Source organism: Cryptomeria japonica, chromosome 11 (assembly GCF_030272615.1).
Source record: "Cryptomeria japonica chromosome 11, Sugi_1.0, whole genome shotgun sequence".
Taxonomy (NCBI): Eukaryota; Viridiplantae; Streptophyta; class Pinopsida; order Cupressales; family Cupressaceae; genus Cryptomeria; species Cryptomeria japonica.
Window position 1 is genome coordinate 18395920 of NC_081415.1, and position 24396 is coordinate 18420315.

The following is a 24396-nucleotide window of genomic DNA, read 5'->3' on the forward strand; positions in this document are numbered from 1 at the left end:
CTTTAGAAATTAGGATTCCGGGATTAGGTTAGATGTGGAAATGTAATATGCATTATTTTTTATGTTTTAGTTAGATGCTGGTTTAGACATTAGGGTTCCTATCCAATAATTTTAGATGCATATAATGTAATGTTTATTATGATGGTTAATATTTTCCTTTGTGACTTAGTTGTTTGTATGTGTTGGAAGAATATAGTATGTTCCCAAACTTAGGAGTTTGATTTAGGGATTTTAAATTCTTCTATAATTGCAGTACATAGTGTAAATGTAGTATGCATTAATTGTATCAGATAGTTTCTTTTGAATTCTGGAAATTAGATTTCAAGTCTGTACTTAGTTTTATGTTCTGGATCCAGTACTAGTAATTTCAGTGCCTATATACTTGATAGCGTTACTGTGTTATGTCTAAGTAAAAAGCAATAAGGTTTAAATTATTTATTATTAATATATAAAATGTTTGAAAAGTTTTATTTTACTAGAAGTGGTAATTTTATTACGGTTATTTGTTTATACATTGTTTATTTGTGTATAAGGTATTTTTCAAAGATGCCTTAATCAACTTATTGAAACCAAATAACTAAGGTAGGGGTTATTATTGAGCACATAAAGTTGTTTAATTTAAACAAGTTAATTAATAATATTTGGGAAAATAATGAGTAAATTAGTAATGATTATATATATATATATATATATAAATGCAGTTAGTTTAATTTAATTAAGTACATTAATGAGTAAAGGAGTTGAATTTTAGGTTATATTTATATTATTTTAATAGAAATTGTATATACAATTTGATAACAATTAATATCATTTAAATTATTATTTATTAGTGTTAATTATATTTTACTTAGATTAATAATGTTTATTTAATGTTAAGTAATTTGAGTTTAATGTTGTTGGTGTTGTTCTTAGAATTTTGATGCTTAAACCCCATTTAAGTTGATTATAGAACACCTTAGGGTTTTAAAATTGAATTGAGCTTAGTGTTACAAAGGCTCATAGGGGTGGTTGATAAATATTGTGTCATTATCCCTAGTCGAATGCCATTTGTTGAGAATAATTGGATAATGAGATTGTGGAATTGATATCTCCTTTGTGATTGATCAAACCATGTGGGTTTGGTACTGAGGATCATTATTAGGGTGATGAATCCCTTTATCAATTCATTTGTGTATATGGTTGGTTATACCCTAGGAGTGGGTTAACCTATGGGAAGGTAGCATTGGAGTCTTAAGGAGGAGTGGTTCACAATGGGGGTTGAAGCCCAAAGTGGCCACCTGAGTAACGTATTGTGGAGTTTCTTAATAAGTGATAACAAAATAATAATGAATTGGGATTACACACTTAATCAAGATAAATAAGTTTGCCTCGACCATGTATTGAGTGCTCGTATCTAGGTTGTGGAAGGTTTTGAGAAGATGCATGTCCATCTATGTGATGCTTGGAGCTGGCAATTGCTTGTATGTCTATGGGACATTTGGAGTTGGAATTGCTTGTTTGTCCATGAGACATTTGGAGTTGGCATTGCTTGTTCATCCATGAGACGTTTGGAGCTAGCATAGTTGTCCACTTTGTCCTCATGAAAGGTGGTCAGTTTCACATGTGTTCCTTGGGAGGGACCATGTGATGACACTTCTTCCCTAATGCATCCAGGCACCTTGCTCGAAATGTTGTAGTATTGAGCATCTGATAGTAGACCATGATGTTAGTACTTGACTCTCTTGTGGGTGGCAAAATATTGCTAACCATAGTATGCTATTTTTAGGACCTGGTGTCTATCTCCCTAGCACGGTGGGGTGAAATTTTGTGTTCCACATGGTTGGGTGGTCGTGACCCACCTTTGGAAGTCAGTTTCCTTGCTAAGCGTGATTATGGTCTTCTCAGACTGATACATCTGGTTCATGTCCCCATTTTGACACTCTACATGAATGAACATGAAAACATAATTTGTATTGCTTTAAAAATCATGTTGTTTTTGTCTTGAATTCAACAACCAATTCCTTTCTATTTGGCATTTGTGGCTAGAACATTCCTACTAGACCCACATATAATTGCTTACTGTATTATTCACAACATACAATGGGAAAACAAGTTTTGAGTGATTTTGGATGGGCCACTATGTGCATGCCATTGATGCATTCACCTAATTGGTCAAGCTTTAGATCTAAATAATTTATGAGAAACATTTAAACACTTTTGTCAATAGGATGGAAGTTCAACGTTGTGTTACACATTTATAAAAGAAATTACTAACATTGGTCTATCTTTTAAAATTGAATCATTAGCAAGTGAGATATCTTTTTTTAGTATTCAAATGGTGTAAACTAATCAAATGAAGATTTTTTAGTGTATTTTATGTTTGTATTTGAAAAAAAATTATAATCCATTTGAATCTATTTTTTTATAAAATCAACATTATAATTTAGTTTCTAATAAAATATTAAAAAAAAAGTTAAGTGGCATGTCATTCTTTAAATAGTAATGTTAATTTATTTATTTTTAAAAATTTATGAATTTATAACTTAAAAATTTAGTATATAGTTAATTTTTCATTATAATAAATAAAATTCTTAAATTAATCTTAAAATATTTGTGGATCAAGAACAAAAACATTTCAATAAGATGTGACCATTTTATTAACTATTTATTTGAAACTAAAAAATGTCAACCATACTTGAGCACATTAGAGGGAATAAACTTCAATTCAATAATCTTCGTATAAGGACATATGTCTATATATAAAAACAAAACCATTGAGATATACACTATTTGTGATGGGTGGGAATAATCCCTTACAAAAATATTTTTTATCTAATCATCATCAAATGATGTGATATATAAAGACTCAAAGTACTTAAAATAATTATATATAAAAAAATTATGTTTTTGCCCACACAAATAAATGTGAAATATTAGTATTTAAAATCCATCATTGAATTTTAAATATTTTAGCCAACTCTAAAAAATAATGAGAAAATTCATAACATAAATTGAAAAACTAGTTGTAGAGGATGGGATTTTGTAAGCGAAAGACAACCAGGTCTTGGGGAATGAAATTCCCTTGGCTAGCTCACTAAAATAGCACTACAGTGAGTCAGGGAAGACAATGAAAAAAAGAAAATCAAAATATACTACTCTACTATCCATAAACGAAAAAATGTCAAATAACTAAAATATACTGTTAAGATAAAAATATTCTAACTACAAATATGAAAAGCTCACAACATAAAGATATTACCATTAAATGGAGAATTTATTGGCCTTGGTTGTTGCCGTGCCATGAGGATGGCTAAATGCCACAATGTCATCTTAACTGTCAGAGGTCCAAAAGCTCCAAAAATAGGGTAGAGAGTGTCTCCATGTTAATCAGATCTATTTGTCACCTACACACATTGAGATAGGAGAAAATGTTGGGGTCGTATAGGGGTTTGCCTTAGTCAAACCCTTTTTTTGGTGTTCCCACCTCCATAGACAACTAGATAGGAAAATCAAATAAAAGGCACATAATAAAAACAATCCCTGTTATGGAGGAAAACACTTATTTCTAGAGATCAAATGATAAAAGAACAAATATAAATATATAGCTAGATAAATGAGAGCTCAAATGAATAAGATCACAGATAAGTAAGAGATAGTTACACAACTATGGCTTCTCTCTTGAGATGATAGATGTGACTACAAATGAGCGAAGTCTTGGCTTCTACAAGAATGTAGGGTAAATTCAGTAGAGGTTCACTTTGTGAGAGAGAAAGAAATAGATCTTGAAAGATCGAATGACTAGAGAGTTAAAATGAGACATAAATGTGAATTTTCTTGCTTTGCATAGGTGTTAATAGCTATTTTGTATGCAATTGTGCAAAGGGACACACATCAAAAGGGTTTTGATATAGAATAACCCATTTAAATCTTGGAATCTTTTTCTGGATGTATGTGTTCTACGCTCCTATTCAACCAAATTGATAAAAAATTTGAACCATAGGTTGCTAAAGATTCATCTTTTTAGTCCATCAAGTTAGAATTATAAAATATTAATCATGATTTTTATAATAAATCCATTAGAATCAATGCATAAGTGTCGTAAATACATAGGGTACAATTTGTCACATTGTTTATTGTACTAAGGGATCAACTAAAATAAAGTACCTAGAATGATATAAACATTAAATAAAAAAATTGTATCAAAAAAAGATATTGTAGAGCCCAAAAAGGTCAACCAAGCAAACAAGAGGGATACCATAGTGCTCAACAAAAAAATATAGCATCTGACGTGAAAGCTTAAGTACTACAAAATTAAAATTTAGATAGCACCAAAAATGGAATAATGCACTTTGACAAGAATAATTATTTAAACATTTTGCATCCCAATATTCTAAAGGAAAAACTAGTAGCTTCACCTAATAGGAACTTTGGTTATGCATTCCTTCTTAGGAACATAGCTTGGAGTCCATTTCTTAAGGAAAAGCCTCAAATTTCCCATAAACCATGGGTTATCCAAGAGTGTTAAAAAAAAATCTCCATGATTCAAGAAATAGAAAATAATCCCTTTATTAGAGCCACAAACCCTTAATGGTCACAAAAAATCTATTTTATTTTGGCCAATTTCATGAAAATGGTAATGTTTGGTCTCATCCCAAGAAAATTCTCTATAAGATAATCTTCATGCTTAGAGGAAACTCTATTAATAGTGAAGTTTGAAGTCCTAAGGGAAAGACTCTAACCATCCCCAATAATCATCTAGTATAAGCTCACACTATTTATAAAAAAATACCTTCATCCCAAGATGTAGGCTACCCCGCACTAGAACTAGTAGTATTGATAGTTGTCTCAAAACTAATATCATGTCCTATCCCACCTTTTCTATCACTAGGAAATTATCATTAGAGACACCAACACCAACTTCTACAACCCTATGACAAATAAATAAATTCAACCCTTCAAATGTAATAATACCAATCTTAGAGACATGAAGCAAGAAGGGCTAGCATGAAAATAATCTATTTTGGTATGGTTTGTAGAATATATGTTGTCATTTATATCAAACAAGTGTCAAAGGTTGATATAAGAGGGTAGATTTTGATGAGCTCATTGTGAGGTCAAATCAACATGTAATTGTATAGCCACAACTATCATAATATATATGTCTAAGAATTTAAGTTTTGAAAGTAGAATGAAAGGTAGTGAAATCAGTTATAGTATGATTTTAATATCATCTTAGATCCATTTTTGGTGTTGAAGGTGATCTCGAAGTACCTATCGTATGTTTTTAAATTATGTTTCTTAGGTAGTATGCTTACACTAGCAACTTGTTCTATTCCATATATTTCCTCACTTGAGAGTTATGACCTATGAATTGGAAGGAGAGTATGTATACACTTGTTAGATATTAGATTTCATTTTTTTGGAGTTTATATTTTGGGGATAGAGAGTTAGGAGTGACAGAGTAGAAATTGTTCTAGTTGATCAACTAGAATGCTATTTTGATTTGATGTACTAGAGGTTTGTAATTTCTACTCACCAAAGATAGAATGTGGGTGACCATTAGGACTGGATTAAGCTACATTAGGTAACACCTAGTGTTTCTTTTTATTAGTAAAATATATGGGCCTTTGGACTTGGCTTGTTACATGACAGGTGGTAGTTTATACTCATGGACGACTTGTACATGCAATAATCTTTTCTTAGGCTGACATATAAATATAATTTTTATTGTATCAAATATATATAGTTGATCTAGGCTCATTCTTGGTGTGTGTGTGTGTGTGTGTGAATGTTATTATATAATATATGTTATTGATGTACAAGTATGAGGGTGATGCTATGTGGGTTGCATTTCAATAATAGTGTGGTTTGATTAGAAGACATATGTGTGAGAGAGTAATATAAAGGTTGATCTAATTAAAAGAAAGTTATGTATTCATTTTGAAGGTCTATCCAATTCATATCTTTTGTATTTTAGTGGGATTGGTGTCTCACTTGTTGAGTTGGTTCTTAGATATTGGAGTATGGGATTGGTGTCTCCTATATGTTGGTTCTTGTATTTATGTAATTAGGGATTGGTGTTTTTGGTAGGTTAGTGCCTACTTCATATTGAAATTGATCTATTATTTTATGAGGTTGGATTTGGGTAGTAAATCCAAGTAGCATTTCTCACTGTGACTTTTTCCTTATGGATTTGCACATATATATCTAGGGTTCTCTTATGTGGTTGTGTGTTTTTTTTGTTGCCATAGGGTATCCCCGCAACCCAACCCCATACCTATTTGGGGTGAGCTGAGGTGAGACTAGTCCCTAGGGATGGGCTGAACAACTTGCTTACCAAGCCCATCGGGTAAGTACATGGCCTTGGAGTCGAACCCACAACCAATGTGGAGCAAACCCATGGCCCAAGCCAACTACGCTACCTTGTCGGGATTTTCTGCTTGTGTGTTTATTATTATCATTTAAATTGTTATTCCATAATTAATGTGTGATCTATAACTACTGCAAGTTAGATTAGAAGTTGAGTTTTTGCATATTTTGATTCACACCCCCTCTTAGTATATTGTGTGTCCTTTAATTAGTATTAGAGCTAAGTTCCTTGGAAGAAGCTTAAAAAATTGAGGTAATCTAGTATGGCACACTTCATTTCTGAAGAAGGTCTTTCTTTAAACAAGACACCTTTGTTTGCTGGATATAAATATGTATTTTGGAGAGAAAGGATGGAAACATATATGATAGTGGTAGAGTTTAATGTTTAAAAATCTATTACAAATGGTTATGAGATTCCAAAAATTCATCCAAGGGATCAAGATGAGAAGAGAGCATGTGAAGCTAATGAAAAGGCAATAAATGCTATTTCATGTGGGCTAGCTAACTCTGAGCTTGTGAAAATAATGCATTGTAGGATTATAAAATAATTTTGAGATAGGTTGTATAATATCTATCAAGTTGGTGATAAAGTTAAGGAGGAAAAAATTTAGATCTATTCTAGGTAGTGATTGAAATTTTAAAAATGGAGGAAGATGTTGTTGCATACCTTCTTCAAGTTGATAAAGTTGTTAATACCATTAGAGGTCTTGGTGAAGAAGTGAAAGAATCAATAATTGTTAAAAATATACTCACATTTTTTTTCTGTAATTTTTATTCAAAAGTTTCTATAATAGAAGAAGCCAAAAGCTAAATAGTTTGACTATGGATGAGTTACATGGAAGAATAACTACATATGAGATGATAATTGTTAATGAAAAATTTTCAAGAAAGAAGGTTAATTTGAAGACTTCAATGGAGAATGAAGATTCACATTACATTGAAGAATTTGATCCAAAAGAAAAACATTTCTGAGTAGATTAAAAAGAGATTCCAACAAGTATAAAGGTAATTTACCTTTTAAGTGTTTTAATTGTAGTAGAGTTGGGCACATTGCTTCAAATTATAGACTGAGAATTGGCAAAAAAAATAATAATGTTGTGTATGCTAAGGAAAAAGGTTACTTATTTGATGAGTATGAGCAACATACTTGCAAAAATACCCCCTTTTGGGCTGGTATCTGGAATAAGCTTTTAACTCCAAAAATTAACATCTTTTTTTGCCTTTTCATGCAGAGTAAGATTTCTACCATTGACAACCTTTGCAAAAGAGGTCTTCCTATTACTAACTAATGCTTCCTATTCAAAGAAGTGATAGAAAATGTTGGTCATCTGTTTCTGCACTACTCTTTTGCCATGGATATTTGGAGTTTCTTCCTTGATATCTGGAACACTAATTGGGTCTTCCTTGATTTTGTTCAAAGGTTGTGGTTTGAATGGAAGTGCCCCTTCGATAATTAGGCTTTGGGAGTCCTCTAGAATATGTCTCTTCCTCATATTGCTTGGGGTATTTGGAAAGAAAGAAACAATAGAGTTTTTAGAGATTTGGAATCTCCTGCGCTTGTTGTCACTATTAGAATTAGAAATGCTATCAAGGAGAATTTTATTCACTCCTGCCTCAGTAGAAGGAACAACCATCCCCTCCCTACTCTCCAGGATGAGTAGGATACTATCAAACAGTGGCAAATTGGCTGGAATATCTCCATTCTTGTGCACAAAATTAAACAGTGTAGACATAATGTTCTATGGCATCTCCCCCCTATAGAATGGATTGAAATCAATGTGGACAGGGTGGCTAAAGGGAATCATGGGCCGATAGGGAGTGGGGGAGTGGCTAGGAATCATATGGGTCTACTGGTTTCTATGGTGGTGCTCCCTCTAGGCACCCAGTCCAACCATTTTGCAGAGGCCAACGCTGGGCATTTATGGATACACATGGCTAAAAGGGAAGGATTTAGAAAGGTCTAATTGGAATCTGACTCACTTAACATTATCAACTATTTGAATGGGTGTACGGATCCTAGATGGACTATTGCCAACTTGATCAAAGATTGTTGTGATATGTTTAAAGAGTTGGATGAATTCAAAATCTCTTACGTATTTTGGGAAAGCAATAGATTGGTGGATTTATTGGCCAATATGGCAGTGGGCTACATGGCGGAAAAATGGTGGAGTAGTTGGGACTCTTTCACGAAAAACTTGTGCGACCTGGCATATGATAATACCATCCACTTGCGATAATTAATAAAGAACAATCATGATTTGATTAAGTTGTTGGGGAAATGGTTTCCTTTCGATTTCCCTATTCGAATATTTAGAAACTTCCCTTGTGCCTGGAATTTCTGTCTTCTTGTGTGGCCCCTGTCCTGCTTCTATTTGGAGACTTGTCTTGTGTGGCCCATTTTCTGCTTCTTTTTGGTGACTTGGACCATTATGGGTGGGGACAAGAATAGGAAAGAACAACCCACTTTTGATAAATGGAAGAAAAATAAGGTGTGGTAGAAAATTTTTGATGGGGGGATGGTTCCCTTCTTGGAAAGACTCCATGGCCCTTCTCCTCTACTCACGAAAACGTTTGTCAATGGGTGGAAGAAAGGGGTTTTGAGGGCTTATGGTGCTGAATTTCAGGTGGATGAAACCCTGGTGGCTACGGTTACGGGTTTGCTATGAATGGAAGAAGGTTTAACAGAGACAGAAAAATAGGGGAGGATGACATGGCAAACGTTTTTGATAAAGATAAGAAGCATTTAAGATTTAATAAAATGGTGGATGGTGGGTACAACAGAAAGGACCTAATGGCTCCCTAGGTGGATATGGCCGAATTCATTATGAGGTACATTATGCTTAATTGTAGATATGCCAGTATCTTTTCTTATCATTTTACCATCTTAAATCACTTTAGGCATGGCAAAGTTATTTCGATTCCATTCTATTTGGTTTCTTCTTTGGAGAATAGTCGAGAAAAACATGCTGAGAATATGAATAATCCGGTCCTCCATAAAGGGCTTATTGTGCTCATTATGGAGTATGAAAAATCCCATGAAGTTGTTCTTGGCATTATTGACGAATTGATTATGTATTGCATTGATGTTTATCATTGATGTCAATACTAGCTGTTATGGATGGTTAGATAGACAAGTTATCTATAGAAGATCTAGTGTTACTAGCAGAAGAGATTGTCTGTTGACACTTCTGACATGTTTGGATCAGTGAAGTATATTGGATTTCATGTGCTATATTCTCCATGAGCATGTTTTGGTCAGTTGGTATTGGCTTGGTAATTGGATGTTATCATACACTCTAGTAAACCCTTACCGACACTGGTTTACGGCTTTACCAACAGAGCTTTCATTGAGGAATTATGATAGGATGCACAATTGATGTTGGTGCAACTTCTTGATGGATTTCAAGATGCTGAAGATATTTGTTGATCGTTCTTCAAATGCTTGAAGACTTTTTTTTGGCATGGTGGACCCAGAATAGGTCTGGTACCTATCTAGGTTATGGACCGGTATCATGCTAGCGTGTACTCTACACATTAACGAGATGATTCGAGATGTTTTATGGATTTTTTATTATTGTTTTGGTCTTGAGCCGACATGGCATATCATTATAAATGGAATTATGATCTTATTGTAATATCTTTAGGTGGTCAACCTAATTGGTTTAGGCCTTAGGGTTTGTATAAATAAGAGGTATAAACTCTTTGTAAAGTATCATGGTTATTGGAAAGGTCATGGTCAAGGATTGTAATGTGCGAATATTGTAATATCATTCAGGCAGAGGATTTGGTCGATCATTGGTGATCTAACTGGATTCAGAAGAGGATCTAGTCCTTTGGCATTGAGCTTAATCGGGACTATAATCAGGCATAGTTGATGCTATTTCCAGTTGTTCACTCCATTGGATTGTTGTCCACTTGTCTTGAGAAGGTTGTAGCCTCTCTGTAGTTAGTGAGACTATTTTGTAATGAGCAGTATGCTCTAGGCAGTGTGCCTTCCTGCAAGTGCAAGCCCCTCATTGTAACACATACTTTCTGTAGAAGTATCATCTGATTGTGGGTAGGCTTCCCACCATGGTTTTTCCCTTTCTGGGTTTTCCACGTACAAATCATGGTGTTATGTGGTATGGTTGCTTTGCATTGATTATCTAGTTAATTGTTAAGTTGTATTGTCTACCGACATCTGTATGTGCTTTATCAATACTTGATTTGTTTAAGGTTATATTGTGGATTAAAAGTTATAATCTGTTAACAAATGATTCACCCCTCCCCCCTCTCAGTTGTACACCAGTTATCCTAACAATTGGTATCATAGATTTGGTCCTCTTTTGCAGAAGATTAACTGCTTGAGGTAGACCCTATGACAACTAACACAACTAATCCACCGACAGCTATTTTTAGAAGAGAAATCCCTAAGCTTGATGGAACAAATTATGGGATATGGAAAATATGAATGGAGACTCATCTTAGGTGTCTTGGCAAGGATATTTAGGAGATCACTAAGAAAGGATACACACCTTATGATCCGGCATTTGGCAATCCTACTCTTGCAGACCTATATAAGAATATTGAAAATGATTGTAAAGCTAGAGAAGCCCTCTTATGTGCACTTACTAATAAGTAAATTATGGGATTGACTGACAAATCATCAGCTACGGTTATATGGGACAAATTGAAAACTCTGAATGAAGGTGACCCTACTGTCAAAATTGCTAAACTTGATGGTTACCGGGTAAGATATGAAAACTTGAAGATGGAAGATAATGAAAGAATTGTTGTGTTTATGGAAAGAGTAAATGAGATTGTTATGGGAATTTAATGTTGTGGAGGATTTCTAAGTGAAGATGAAATTGTTTCCAAAGTCTTGAGAGCCCTTCCACCGGCTTACAAGATGAAGACAACTGCAAGTAATGAGTTAAGAACAATGACAAACACTTCAGTTAACAGAGACATTCTGATTGGGAAATTATCTTCTTTTGAGCTTGAAGAATTTGGATCTTCTAGAGTTGTAAAGTCTAAACCTGCTTTCCATGCATCATCATCAACATCTACCGGCAAGAGTGATTGGAGATCCCTATATGAAAAAGAACAGGAATACATGAGGAAAGAAGATGAAGAGCTTGAGCAACTTGAAGCCTTATTTTCTAGAAGAGTACCTAAAGGTCCAACTAAAAGTAAGTATGAAGGAAAAGGACCTTTTAAATGTTTTGCATGTAATAAGATTGGTCATTTTGCATCTAGATGTTCTGAAAGGAATGCAAGGTTTGACGAAAGAGTTAAGAAAACTTTTAAGCCTAACCCGAATAGATATAGATTCAAGAAAAACAAACAATGCTACATAGAAGATGATGAAGGAGTAACTGATGACTCTGGAGATGAACCAACAGAAGACTCTACTAGTGGATTTGGAAATGGTAAAGAATGGTGTTCTATGCTTTGAAGGAAGATGAACTGGAACTGGCTATCAAAAATGAGGAAAAGGCCCTGGCAACAAAAGTTGAAGATAAGGATGAATGGGTAATTAATAGTGGATGCTCACATCATATGACTAGAGATAAAAGAAAATTTTGTCCCTGCAAGAATACAATGGCGGTCAAGTCAGATTTGGGGATGACAAGGCATGTATGATCAAAGGTAGAGGTATTATTTCTTTGCATGGCAAGCATAACACGGATAATGTCTATTATGTAGAAGGTTTAAGGAATAATATTTTGAGTGTTGGTCAATTAGTTGATAAGGGTTTTCAACTTCAATTTAAAGATAGAAAATGCAAAATCATTAACAAGACTAGTTTGGAGATTGCAACCGGTATTCAGACTAGAAGTAATCTCTTTCACTTGAACACTGGTAATAAGACATGTTTGATTGCTCATATTGATGAGAGTTGGCTATGGCAAAAGAGGTTGTGTCATGTTAATTTTGATTGTATTGTTAAGATCAGTTCAACTAAGGCAGTTAGAGATATACCTAAGATTATGAAGCCTCATAATCCAGTATGTAAGGAATGCCAATTGGGTAAGAAAGTTAGAAGTTTTTTTAAGAGCATACATGATAAATCTAATGATGTACTTGATTTGATTCACACTGACTTATGTGGTCCAGCAAGGACTAGAAGCTTTCAAGGTGATACGTATTTCATGTTGATTATTGATGAGTATTTTAGAATGATGTGGGTGAATTTTCTAAAGGAGAAGTCTGACGCTTTTGAGAAATTCAAGATCTTTTAAGTGAAGGTTGAAACAGAAACTGGATTGAAAAATAAAATTCTAAGATCAGATCATGGCGGTGAGTTCACTTCTCATGAATTTAACAGTTATTGTGAGACAAATGGAATCAGGAGACAACTATCTGCACCTAGGAGTCCTCAACAAAATGGAGTAGTTGAAAGAAAGAACATAACCATTTTGGATGTAGCTAGATCTATGATGATGGAAGCCAAATTGCCTCATATCTACTAGAGAGAAGTAGTGAGTACAATAGTCTACACATTCAATAGAGTTCACATCAAAGGTGAAACCTGTAAGACCCCTTATGAACTATGGTTTGGACATACACCTACTATTAAGTATTTCCAAATTTTTTCCAAATTTTTGGAAGTAAATGCTATATCAAAAGAGATGATTCAATTGGAAAGTTTGATCCTAGATGTGATGAAGGGATATTTCTTGGTTATTCAATTTAGAGCAAAGCTTATAGATATTATAACCAAAGATTGCAGAAAATTGTGGAAAGTGCTAATGTAAAAGTGGATGAACAGTACAGAAATATTTCTATATCATATGATAGGGAATCGATAGTGGAAATGATCATAACTGAACTGACAATGCCTCAACCAGTACAGGAAGTTGAGACAGTTACACTGGTACAATCATAAAATTCAACTATGACTAATGATCAGAGTAGTGAACGTAAAGTTCAGAAGACACCAAGGTATGTAAGATTAAATCATTCTGAAGATCAAATTATTGGAGATAGAAACAAGGGAGTTATGACAAGAAGAAAACTGGCAAATGAAGAGGTATGTCTTATTTCTCAAGTTGAACCCGCAACTGCTATTTAAGCTTGTAAGGATAAAAATTGGTTAAAGGCTATGGAAGATAAATTAGATCAGATAGAGAAGAATGAAACTTGGTCTTTAGTTCCCCGACCTAAAAATAAGAATGTTATTGGAACTAAATTGGCTTGTAGGAATAAATTAAATGATGATGGTAAAGTTATAAGAAACAAGGCTAGATTGGTTTGTAAAGGATATTCTCAAATGGAAGGAATTGATTATGGTGAGACATTTGCACCTATAGCTAGAATTGAAGCTGTTAGACTATTTCTTGCCTGTGCAGCTTATAAGAACTATAAGGTTTATCAAATGGATGTCAAATGTGCATTTTTTGGTGAGCTTAAGAAGTTTACATTGAGCAACATGATGGATTTTCACTGATAGATGAAAAAGACATGGTTTGTAGATTGAAGAAAGCTTTATATGGTTTGAAACAAGCTCCTAGAGCTTGGTATGCAAGGTTGGGTAAATATCTTTTGAAGCTAGGTTTTACTAAAGGCAGTGCTGATAGTAATCTATACTATAAGATCACTGATAATGATATTCTGATTATTGAAGTTTTTGTTGATGATATCATTTTTGGAGGAGAAGATAAACTATGCATGGAATTTGCTAACAACATGAAGAATGAATTTGAAATGTCCATGATTGGTGAGATGAAATTTTTCTTAGGTTGCAGATTACTCAAACGGACAAAGGAATTTTTATCTGTCAAACTAAGTATCTGAGGAAATTGTTGAAAAAGTTTGGTATGGAGAATTCCAAACCGGTAAGTACTCCTATGACTAAAAGTGAGAAATTATCTATCAAGGATACTTATACACCAATAAATCCCACAAGGTATAAATCTATGATTGGTGGTATGTTATATCTAACTAAGACTAGACCTGATATTATGAATGCAGTAAGTATTGTTTCAAGATATCAAAGTAGTCCTAAGGAAAATAATGAATATGCAGTAAAGAGGATATTCCGGTATTTGCAAGGAACAATAGAATATGGTTTATGGTATTCCAAAAATGATGATTTCACTTTATGTGCATATATTGACTCAGATTGGGTAGGTGATACTGATGACAAGAAGAGCACTTCTGGTGGATCTTTCTTTCTTGGAAAGAAACTGGTTTCATGGATCAGCAAAAAACAATCATGCATTTCTTTATCTACTGCAAAAGCTGAATATGTTGCAGCAACAACTAATTTCACTCAAGTTTTGTGGATGAATCAAATATTGAAGGATATCAGGATAAATTATAGTGAACTTGTAGTTATCTACTGTGATAACTTTGCAACTATTGACATGTCTAATAGTCAAGTATTTCACTCTAAGACTAAGCATATTTCAATAAAGTATAACTTTCTAAAGGAAAAGGTTGAAGCAAAGGAAGTCAAATTGGTTTATGTGAACACTAAAGAACAAATTGCAGATATATTCACTAAACCGTTGTCTAAGGAATCATTTGAGTATTTGAGAGATAGGTTAGGGGTTTTTGCCCCTCCGACAAGGACTTGATTGATGAAGTTTTTCATCAGTCCGACATGTATTATCAGAAACATTATGCATTCGAGCACTGATGAGTGGTGCTACTACTCACGAGGAGTAGTCAGCTTTGAGATTCAGAGGTTTATATCATTGCTTTGATATTTTTATCAGATTTCTGGCATTGATGTCAAAGGGGGAGAGATAGTAATGTGAAAAATCATTCAGAACCTTATAGAGATATCATTCACAGGGGCAGAGCTATTGATTGATTGGGTGTCTTCCATAGGGGGAGACTTGTTTGGCATTTCTTGGTACTTAGATGTTTTTCACATCTAGTGTTGCCATCAATGCCAAAGGGGGTGATTGTTGGCATTATGGATGAATTGATTATGTGTTGCATTGATGTTTTTCCATTGATATCAACACTAGTTGTTATGGATGGTTACGGACAAATAGGTTACCAATAGAAGATCTAGTGTTATCGGCAGAAGAGATTGTCTATTGACACTTCCAGCATGTTTGGATCAGTGAAGTATATTGGATTTCATGTGCTATATGCTCCATGAGCATGTTTTGGTCAGTTTCTATTGGCTTGGTAATTGGATGTTATCATACACTCTAGTAAACCCTTACCGGCACTGGTTTATGGCTTTACCGACAAAGCTTTCATTGAGGAATTGTGACAGGATGCACAATTGGTGTTGGTGCAGCTTCTTGATGGATTTTAGGATGCTGAAGATGTTCGTTGATCATGATTCAAATGCTTGAAGACTTTTCTTTAGTGTGGTGGACTCAGAATAGGTCCGGTACCTATCTAGGTTATGGACCGGTATAATGCTAGCGTGTACTCTACACATTACCGAGATGATTCAAGATGTTTTATGGTTTTTTTATTATTGTTTTGGTCTTTAGCCGACATGGCATATCATTGTAAATGGAATTATGATCTTATTGTAATATCTTTAGGTGGCCGACCTAATTGGTTTAGGCCTTAGGGTTTGTATAAATAAAAGGTAGAAACTCTTTGTAAAGTATCATGGTTATTGGAAAGGTCATGGTCAAGGATTGTAATGTGTGAATATTGTAATATCATTCAGGCATAGGAGTTGGTCGATCATTGGTGATCGAACTGGATCCAGAAGAGGATTTAGTCCTCCGGCACTGAGCTCAATGGGGACTATAATTGGGCATAGTTGATGCTATTTCCAGCAGTTCACTCCATTGGATTGTTGTCCACTTTTCTTGGGAAGGTTGTAGCCTCTCTGTAGTCAGTGTGACTCTTTTGTAATGAGAAGTACACTCTAGGCAGTGTGCCTTCCTACAAGTACAGGCCCCTCATTGTAACACATACTTTCTGCAGAAGTATCATCTAACTGTGGGTAGGCTTCCCGCCGTGGTTTTTCCCTTTCTGGGTTTTCCATGTACAAATCATGGTGTTATGTGGTATGGTTTCTTTCCATTTATTATCTGGTTAATTACTAAGTTGTATTGTCTACCGACATCTATATGTGCCTTACCGGTACTTGACTTGTTTAAGGTTATATTATGGATTAAAAGTTATAATATGTTAATAACTGATTCACCGGCCCCCTCTCAGTTGTACACAAGTTATCCTAATAGTTGTGCCCTCTCTCTCTAAGAAAGGCCAAATCCTTAATACTGATGTTCAAGATGTCTCTTCTACGAATATGGAGATGGAGGATAGTGGGAGAGCCAAACCTCTTGTTGACCGTGATTACAAGCCAGTTGAAGAAGGTGAGATGTTGGTCACTCTTGGAACCCATAGCAGCAAGAAACCCCCCAGATGGGTTGCAAGTAAACATAAATTGACCAACAAGGTGGTTTCTCAAATTGAGTTTTATTCCAAAAAGAAGAAGTTGGTTGCTAAAGACTATGGTCCCAAGACCTTGGACTGGGAAATCAAATTGGATATTCCTCTTCATGTACTGAAGGAGAAGTAGGGGTCTCTAACTAAAGATGTGGATAGTGGCTTACAGAAGCAAAGTACTCTGATGAATCTGGTGATGGAAGCGACTAGAAGCTAGGAGAACTGCTGGAAGTGGGTGGGGAAGGAGATTGATACTCTCAAAGAGGGGATTAAGAAGATAATTGATATCTTCATTGATTCGCCTGAGCCTAACAAAATGGAGAAGCTCATGATCATGACCCGATGATGTGGAGGTTATGAAATGTAATCATGAGCAAAGAATTGAGAAGGTTGAGCAGTCTATGGAGGAGATCAAGAATAACCTTAAGAATATGGTAGACATAAGCAAGGAGGTCATGAGAAATAGTATGGAGGGGCTAGAAAAGATCAATGCCATGGTGGCGGAGTATAGATCCAATCCTATTGACAGTAACAGAAAGAAAGAACTGGGTGGTGAAGACTCTGTTGTGGGTGGCAATAAAACTACGGGCCGTAGTTCTAGGACCAGAAGTAGGAGCAACAATAAGGGTACCTCTAGGTTCATTATGGAGGACTTGGAGGAAATCAACAAGGTTACCATCTAGAAGAACAAGGAGCTAGTGCACTCGCTTAATTTAGTGTTTGTCTGTGCTTTGTTTTTTTGCCTGTTGTTTCTTTTTGTTTTGAGCTCAGTTTGGGGTGCTCCCCTGTTTTGCTGTTGGTTTCTATTTGGTTGGTTGATGGCCAGTTTCTGTAAAACTCTTGGTTTCGCGTCCATGTAAAACCTGTTTATCTTTATCAAAAGCATACTTGCAAAAATGAAATTATTTATTCATGGCAATGAAAACTCTAGATGGTGGTGCAAAAAAATACTTTAAAAAAATGAAGAACAAGATACCAAAATTGATCTTTAAGAAGAAATTCATTGTGTTTGCAAAGTTGTCAAGAATCGAAAAAAGAGAATTATAGAGGACATCAAGTTCAAGGATGAATTGTAACAAAATCTTAAGAGGAGAAAGGTGGTTGTAGATCTGAAAGTACAATAGAAGGAAGAAGGATGCAAGATGTTTTGATTGGAAAATTAAATACAAGAGACAAGGATTGTGAAAATCTTGAAATGAAAGTGGTATTCATGAGGAAAAATTAGGAGAAATCAAATAGTCAACCATGAAAAAAATGTAAGGTTTGAAAAGATTACTTAGAAATTAGATGAGATTACTTGTAGCTAGAGTGCAATGCATATCAAAAGTATTGAATTTAAGGAAAAATAGACCAGTATATTTTTTTATGACTACATGAAGAAAAAGTGCAGAAGATTTAGACAAGCTTGATTCTGGAAGTTCAATATTTGATCAATCCAAGGTGAATGAAGACAATGAAGATGATGAAGAATTTATCCATGTTTAGAGATAGAAGAGAATGTCCAAAATAATAAATGTATGGAGACAAGCATACAATACAAGACTTAGTCATTAATTTTTTTTTGGTTATTATTTTAATTGCAATCATTATGGACATAAGTCAATGAATTGTAGAAGAATTCCTTCGATGAAAAATAAATTTGTGAAAAAAAATAATTTACAAGTTCTTCAAATGGTTGATTTTCATATCATGTGTTCAAGTGCAATAATTTTGGACATATTTGAAGATACTATAGATGTCATTTTATTAAGAATTATATACCCAATAGGAAGAATAAAACCTATATGAATCAAAAGAATAAATCTGAGAAGGTATACGAAAGATAAAAAGAGGAAGAGAATCTTGAAAATACAATAATCTCTCATATTACATTTCATAATCAATCAAATATGTGTGATAGATATATAGATAAAGGATACAATACTACATCTAGCATGGAAGAATGTAAATCCATAGAAGGAAGTTTTGTTGAGATTGGTGTTGAATATTATATCATAGAAGATGATGACTTTATTGTGACTAATGGAAAATAATGCCTTTTGGAAGAGAGAAATAAAAATTGGCCTTGGTATGAAAAGGAAGATTATAACAATACATTTGATTTCTTAAGGTAGAAGATGGGAAACATAGCTCTCTCCTATTTGATGTTACAGAGGACATAAAGGTTGAGGGGGAGTGTTGACTCCTTGCCACAAGTAGAATTGGTGGTCTCATAGAGTGTTTTAGAGTACAAGATGAGTAGAACCAAAAATAGTAGACATCTTGATGAAGTGTGGAACTCAGGGAGATAATATCTAGACTATTACAGAATCCAAAAGGAAAGAAAGCAAACAATTATTTTTTCCTTTTCTATTGATGTAAAAGGAGGAGAAAGGAGCCCAAAATTATTCAAATGGTTAGAAGCTTCAATTGTATCACACAAGGAGGGTTCTGGAAAGGATTTGTTTATGTTGTTGTGCTAAAAACATGTTGTTTTTCATCAATGGCAAAGGGGAGATTTTGGGCCAAATGTTGTCATTGAGCTCAAAAAAGTGTCAAAGGTATGATAGAGGAGTTAGTATATTTTGAGGAGCTCACTATGAGATCAAATCAACGTGTAATTGTATAGCCACAATTATCATAATGTCTATGTAAGAGCATATGAGTTCTAAAAATATAGTGATAGGTTTTGAGATTAGTTTTAGTATGATTGTAATATAATATTAAATCAATTTTTGGTATTGAAGGAGATTCAAAAATACTTTCCTTATGTATCTAAGGTCTCTTCCTCAAGAAGTGTGTTTACATTGGAAAATTGTTCTATTTAGCATTCTATCAAACTTGAGGGTTATGACCTCAGGTTTGAAAGGAGATTAGGTCTACAATTGTTCTATGAGATTCTAGATCTTTTAGAGTTGATATTTTATAAATAGAGAATCAAAAGTCATAGAGTGATCACTATGCTAGTTGATCAACTTGATTTCTATTTTGGTTTGATGCACTAGAGGTTTGTGACATGTGTACATCAAAGATAGCATGCAGATGACCATTGGGAATAGATTAAACTACATTAAGTGATGCATATCATGGTCTTTCTTTTCACATAGTGTGTGGGCCTACGGAGTTGGTCTATTATACATTTAATGGTGGTTTATGCTCATAGCTAGCTTACAAAAGTAATAATATTTTTTGAGGCCAGCATATAAATGTAATTGTAATTATATCACATAATATAGCTTCTTTAGGTCCGTTCTTGATGTGTGTGTGTCAATGCAATTATCTGATATGTGTTATTGATGTGTGAGTATGAGTTTGATGCTATGTAGTTTTCTTTCCAATCACTATGTGGTTTCATCAGAAGACTATATGTTGTGTGGGAGAGTTTTTTTAAGGTTGATCAAATAAAAAGAAAGTTATGTACTTAGTTTGAAGGTATGCTATTCATATGATTTGTATTCTAGTGGAATTGGTGTCTCACTTGCAAATTTGGTTTTTAGATTCTAAAAAAGGGATAGGTGTCTCCTTTAGGTTGGTTCTTGCAAATGTAATTGGAGAGTGGTGTCTTTGGTATGTTAGTGCTTACTTTATATTGTAAGTGATCTATTATTTTGTGAGGCTGGATTTTTTTAGTAGGTCCAATCAGCTACCCTCACCATGGATTTTCTCTTCTAAGTTTCCAAGTATATCTGGCATTCTCTTATGTGATTGTGTCTTTCTATTTATCATTTGAATTATTGTTTTAACATGAATGTATGATCTAGAAACTACTAATAATAATAAGTTGGATTAGAAGTTGAGTTTTTGCATATATTGATTCTGCCCCCTCTCAGTATATTGTGTGTCCATAGTTGGGAGCATCACCTCCAAACATGCCTCCTAAGAAGTATAGGCTATGCTAAATTTTCTTATGGGGAAAAGGAAGAAGAAATATTTGAGTGTTCCCTTTCATGACCTATGAGAATTAAATATTCCATGAGATATGAGCCCTTCCTCATAATTTGAGTTGACTTTCCTAAAAACACCTCCTTTTGTCTTATAAAAATAGAGCATTGTTGGGAGTATAACTAGATTAACTAGTTTTTCGTCCTCTTTTTATTGTAGTCAATTCCATTAATATGATAATTATCAAAATTATATTTAAAAACTACATTGCCGTCTTTATCAAATTGTCATTTACCTCTATTCCTTGCATGCCTTTCCTCCTTGCAAACCATTCAATTTTCTTGACATTTGACCTATACTAGACTAACCATAGTTTAATAGAAAAAGTTTGAAAGTTAAACTTCTATATAAATGATACTACTAAGAATAAATAATAGAAAGTACCCCAAAAACACAAAAAATGTTAACTATAATTTGAATCTAAAGTAAAAACATTATTTTTATGAATAGTTTTTTATATTTTATTTATTTTCCATACTCCTTAAATTTAACTCAATAAATTAAATTAATTTTAATGATTTAGATGGACTTTTGTTATTGAAGTCATCAAGAACAAGAGAATACTAATATTAAAATTATTTGTAAGTCACATATTTAAATTTGAAATAAATCAAATTATACACACTAACATACTATGAGTTAACTATCAATTAACCAATTGCTTAATATTGAAATCACATATCCAAATTTAAAAGAAATTAAATTATACACCTAAACATAGTATAAAATTAATAAAAGAACTTTATAATTACACATGTAAAATTTATTTCATATTCCAAATTAATAGCTCAATAAAGATTAAAAATATATTTGCCTTTTATCTTTTATCTTTTAATTTTTTTGTATGAAATTATACGTAATATCCCGATTTTAATAGCATAAAGGTGAGAACAATATAATTTATTAGTTTTCTAACACATTAAAGTTCTATTGACATAAACTAGGATCACTTGGTCAAAATTGTCAAAAATAATAGTTATTTAAAGGGTCTTTGATCTTGATGAATTTTTTTCTTATTTTTTAAAAATGTATGTATGTATATCTGTGTGTGTATATGTATATGTATATGTCTGTATGTATGTATGTATGTATGTATAGAAAAATAATATAAAATATTTCTCAATGAAATTGAATGATTGTGAATGAGTCAATGGGAATTAAATCTTGTTAAGTACAAGACCTCTTTTCTTATGACACCATAAACAATGAAACTAGAATTGAAATGACTTCAAATCCTTATTTATTCATAACCTTATTATTCAAATTATACAAAATAGAAAATAGAAACTAACATACCACCATACCACAATGATCAACCCTCCATTAAAAAAATAAGCTAAATATCTTTAAATTCTCATTTATTCATAACCTTTTTTTGTTTTGGTTGTGCCAGGGATATCCCTCTTTTCTAATCCAGCACTCAACCGATCTTACCTTGATCTTACTTACTACAAAGTTTAGACAAAAAAAGACTTAATTGAAGCAAGACACTCATAACCTTATTTTGAAAAATACACAAAATATAAAATACAAACTACTAACTATCATACCACCTCATACCACCTTACCATGATACAATCGTCCATTAGAAAAGAACTAAGAAACCTTTATCTATTGTTGTATATAAATGCCCTTTTAAACCAAGAAGACGACCAACCCTCCATTGGAGAAGAACTACGAAACCTTTTATCTATTCTTCCATATAAATGCCCTTATAAAACCAAGCTCCACAAACGCCACCAAAAATAGGTCCAAGAATATACACCCAAAGGCCTTTAAAATTGAGTGCTATCAGTGCAGGCCCCAAGGATCTTGCTGGGTTCATGGAACATCCCGACAGTGCTCTGGATTAAAAACATTCTCGATTTTAGCCATCAAATTTCAAACCAAGTGCACTCCACCCAAAATATAAATGAAAACACTTATTTATTACTTCCATACATACCCTGCATATAAACCGTTACAAGCAACTATACCACCCGCAGCGATCCCTACCATTCCACTCGCCTGCAGAATAAAAGTTTCACTCACTTGCAAGTTAGATATCTTAGTGGAAAACCTTTATCTACTGGGCTATAATATGAACTCTTTATTTTTAACGTAAAATGATGGATAATTAAAATTTAACTATTTTACTAACCAATTCAATGGTCAAATATAATTGTTTTCCCTTTAAAAACTCCTTTAATGTCTAAAAATTACTAATAATGTACCATAAACATACACCAACTCCATTTTTTACTCCTCGCATGTTTTTCTCATAGTGAGAATATGTTACTAGATGATATAATTTTCAATCAAATGTGGTAAATTGTCTGACTTACTGCTTTAGGATCTGTGGCTGTTCCAAATATAACAAAGCAGAGCATGAAGGTGATAATGATTTCCACCACCAGTGATGCCCAAGGATTTCCAGGAGGAATATTGACAGCAGCATTAATGGAGACTTTTGTAATAATTACATTGAGTGCAGCTGCAGCTGCTGTGGCACCCACAATTTGAGATATAATATAAACAGGCAGCTGACAATTCCAGAAAACGTAAAAACAAAATATCAATATTGGCATTCTTCACATCATGAAATAAACATATTAATGGGTCATTTAGAATCCAATTTAATCTTATAATTTGAAAAAAAAATTCCCAAACGATATTTCAAAACCAAATTGCACTTGTTATGGTGCATTAATTCACCTCCTGGAGAGAAAGTTTTCCCACAGATGCGAAGGCAATACTAACTGCAGGATTTATGTGAGCACCAGAGACATGTCCCACAGTGTAGACTAGTGCCATTATAACCAGTCCAAACACAGCAGAAACCCCAACTGAATTTAAGGACTTATCCCTGGTGTCCACCATGATTGCTCCACACCCAGCAAATACTAAGATAAAAGTTGCCACCAATTCAGCTGCAGCCTATATGCAAAAATTGCATGGTTACATTTGGCAATTCAGAGAAACACAACAAAAAAAACACATAGACACACGTAAATCTTTATGTTTCATAGTTATACCTTTTTGTAGATTGTGGCCTCTAGGAAAATATTGTTAATTTCAGTAGCCTTAAGATCTTCCATGTCTGCCTTCTTCGTTTGAGGAGAGGCAACATATTGTTCTTTCTCAAGGTCGAAGGGCGTCCTGCTTTGCTTTTTCATGGTGAAAAGGTTTCTACTCGGGCTTATTAGGTGGCAGACACTTTCTCTTTTATAGTATTGCCGGTTGTTGCCTATGTATTGCATGTTATATAGACGCGGAGAACCTCTATATAAAGCCCATCTAGCTAGGGTTTCAGTGTTAGAGGTGTTAGGGTTCTGTTGTTGGGTACTGTGAGAACTTAGTGAATTTTCAATGTCTTCACACTGGAATTGCCATTAATTTTGGATCTCTCCTTGAATCCAAAAGTACTGGGGGATTATTTGGAAAGATATGGTGATTATTCCCAAGGCTCTTGAAGTAACCTAGGTATTAGGAATCAAATGCACACAGAAAAACCAATTTAGTTTCCGATCTCAACCAGGAGAAAATGAATAATAAATAAGAATATGTCAATGGATTTGGATTCACTAGGTCTAAGCAACGTAAGAAGGATGGTGACAGGAATAATTAATGTAAATTAATATCAAAACAGTTGAAAGAACAACAAAGAAAAAGATTATACCGATCTTCACACATTTTGTAATGGTATATTTGCAGCATATGCATCCCTCATGGATAGCCACCCTTGTCATTATTGTGCACTGTGAAGGGACAATCCGTTAATTTTCT

General features: G+C 33.8%; 1 protein-coding gene across 1 annotated transcript; it reads right to left on the reverse strand.

The window, feature by feature from the left end:
* Positions 1-22321: 22321 nt before the first annotated feature.
* Positions 22322-23786, reverse strand: LOC131049526 (aquaporin NIP1-2-like). Its single transcript, XM_057983603.2, has 5 exons — positions 23646-23786; positions 23326-23547; positions 22956-23153; positions 22577-22638; positions 22322-22475 (listed from the first exon to the last, which is right to left on the reverse strand). The coding sequence occupies exons 1-5, from the start codon at positions 23784-23786 to the stop codon at positions 22322-22324; spliced, it is 777 nt and encodes a 258-aa protein (XP_057839586.2).
* Positions 23787-24396: the final 610 nt, after the last annotated feature.

Bases quoted from the DNA above. Each gene is read 5' to 3' on its own strand.
- LOC131049526 (XM_057983603.2), bottom strand. From the start codon at position 23,786: ATGAAAAAGCAAAGCAGGACGCCCTTCGACCTTGAGAAAGAACAATAT. The intron at 22,639-22,955 runs GTAAGTCAGACA...TTTATTCTGCAG, and splicing joins CAGCCACAGATCCTAAAGCA to GCGAGTGGAATGGTAGGGAT. The intron at 22,476-22,576 runs GTATGTATGGAA...TTTTTAATCCAG, and splicing joins TGTAACGGTTTATATGCAGG to AGCACTGTCGGGATGTTCCA.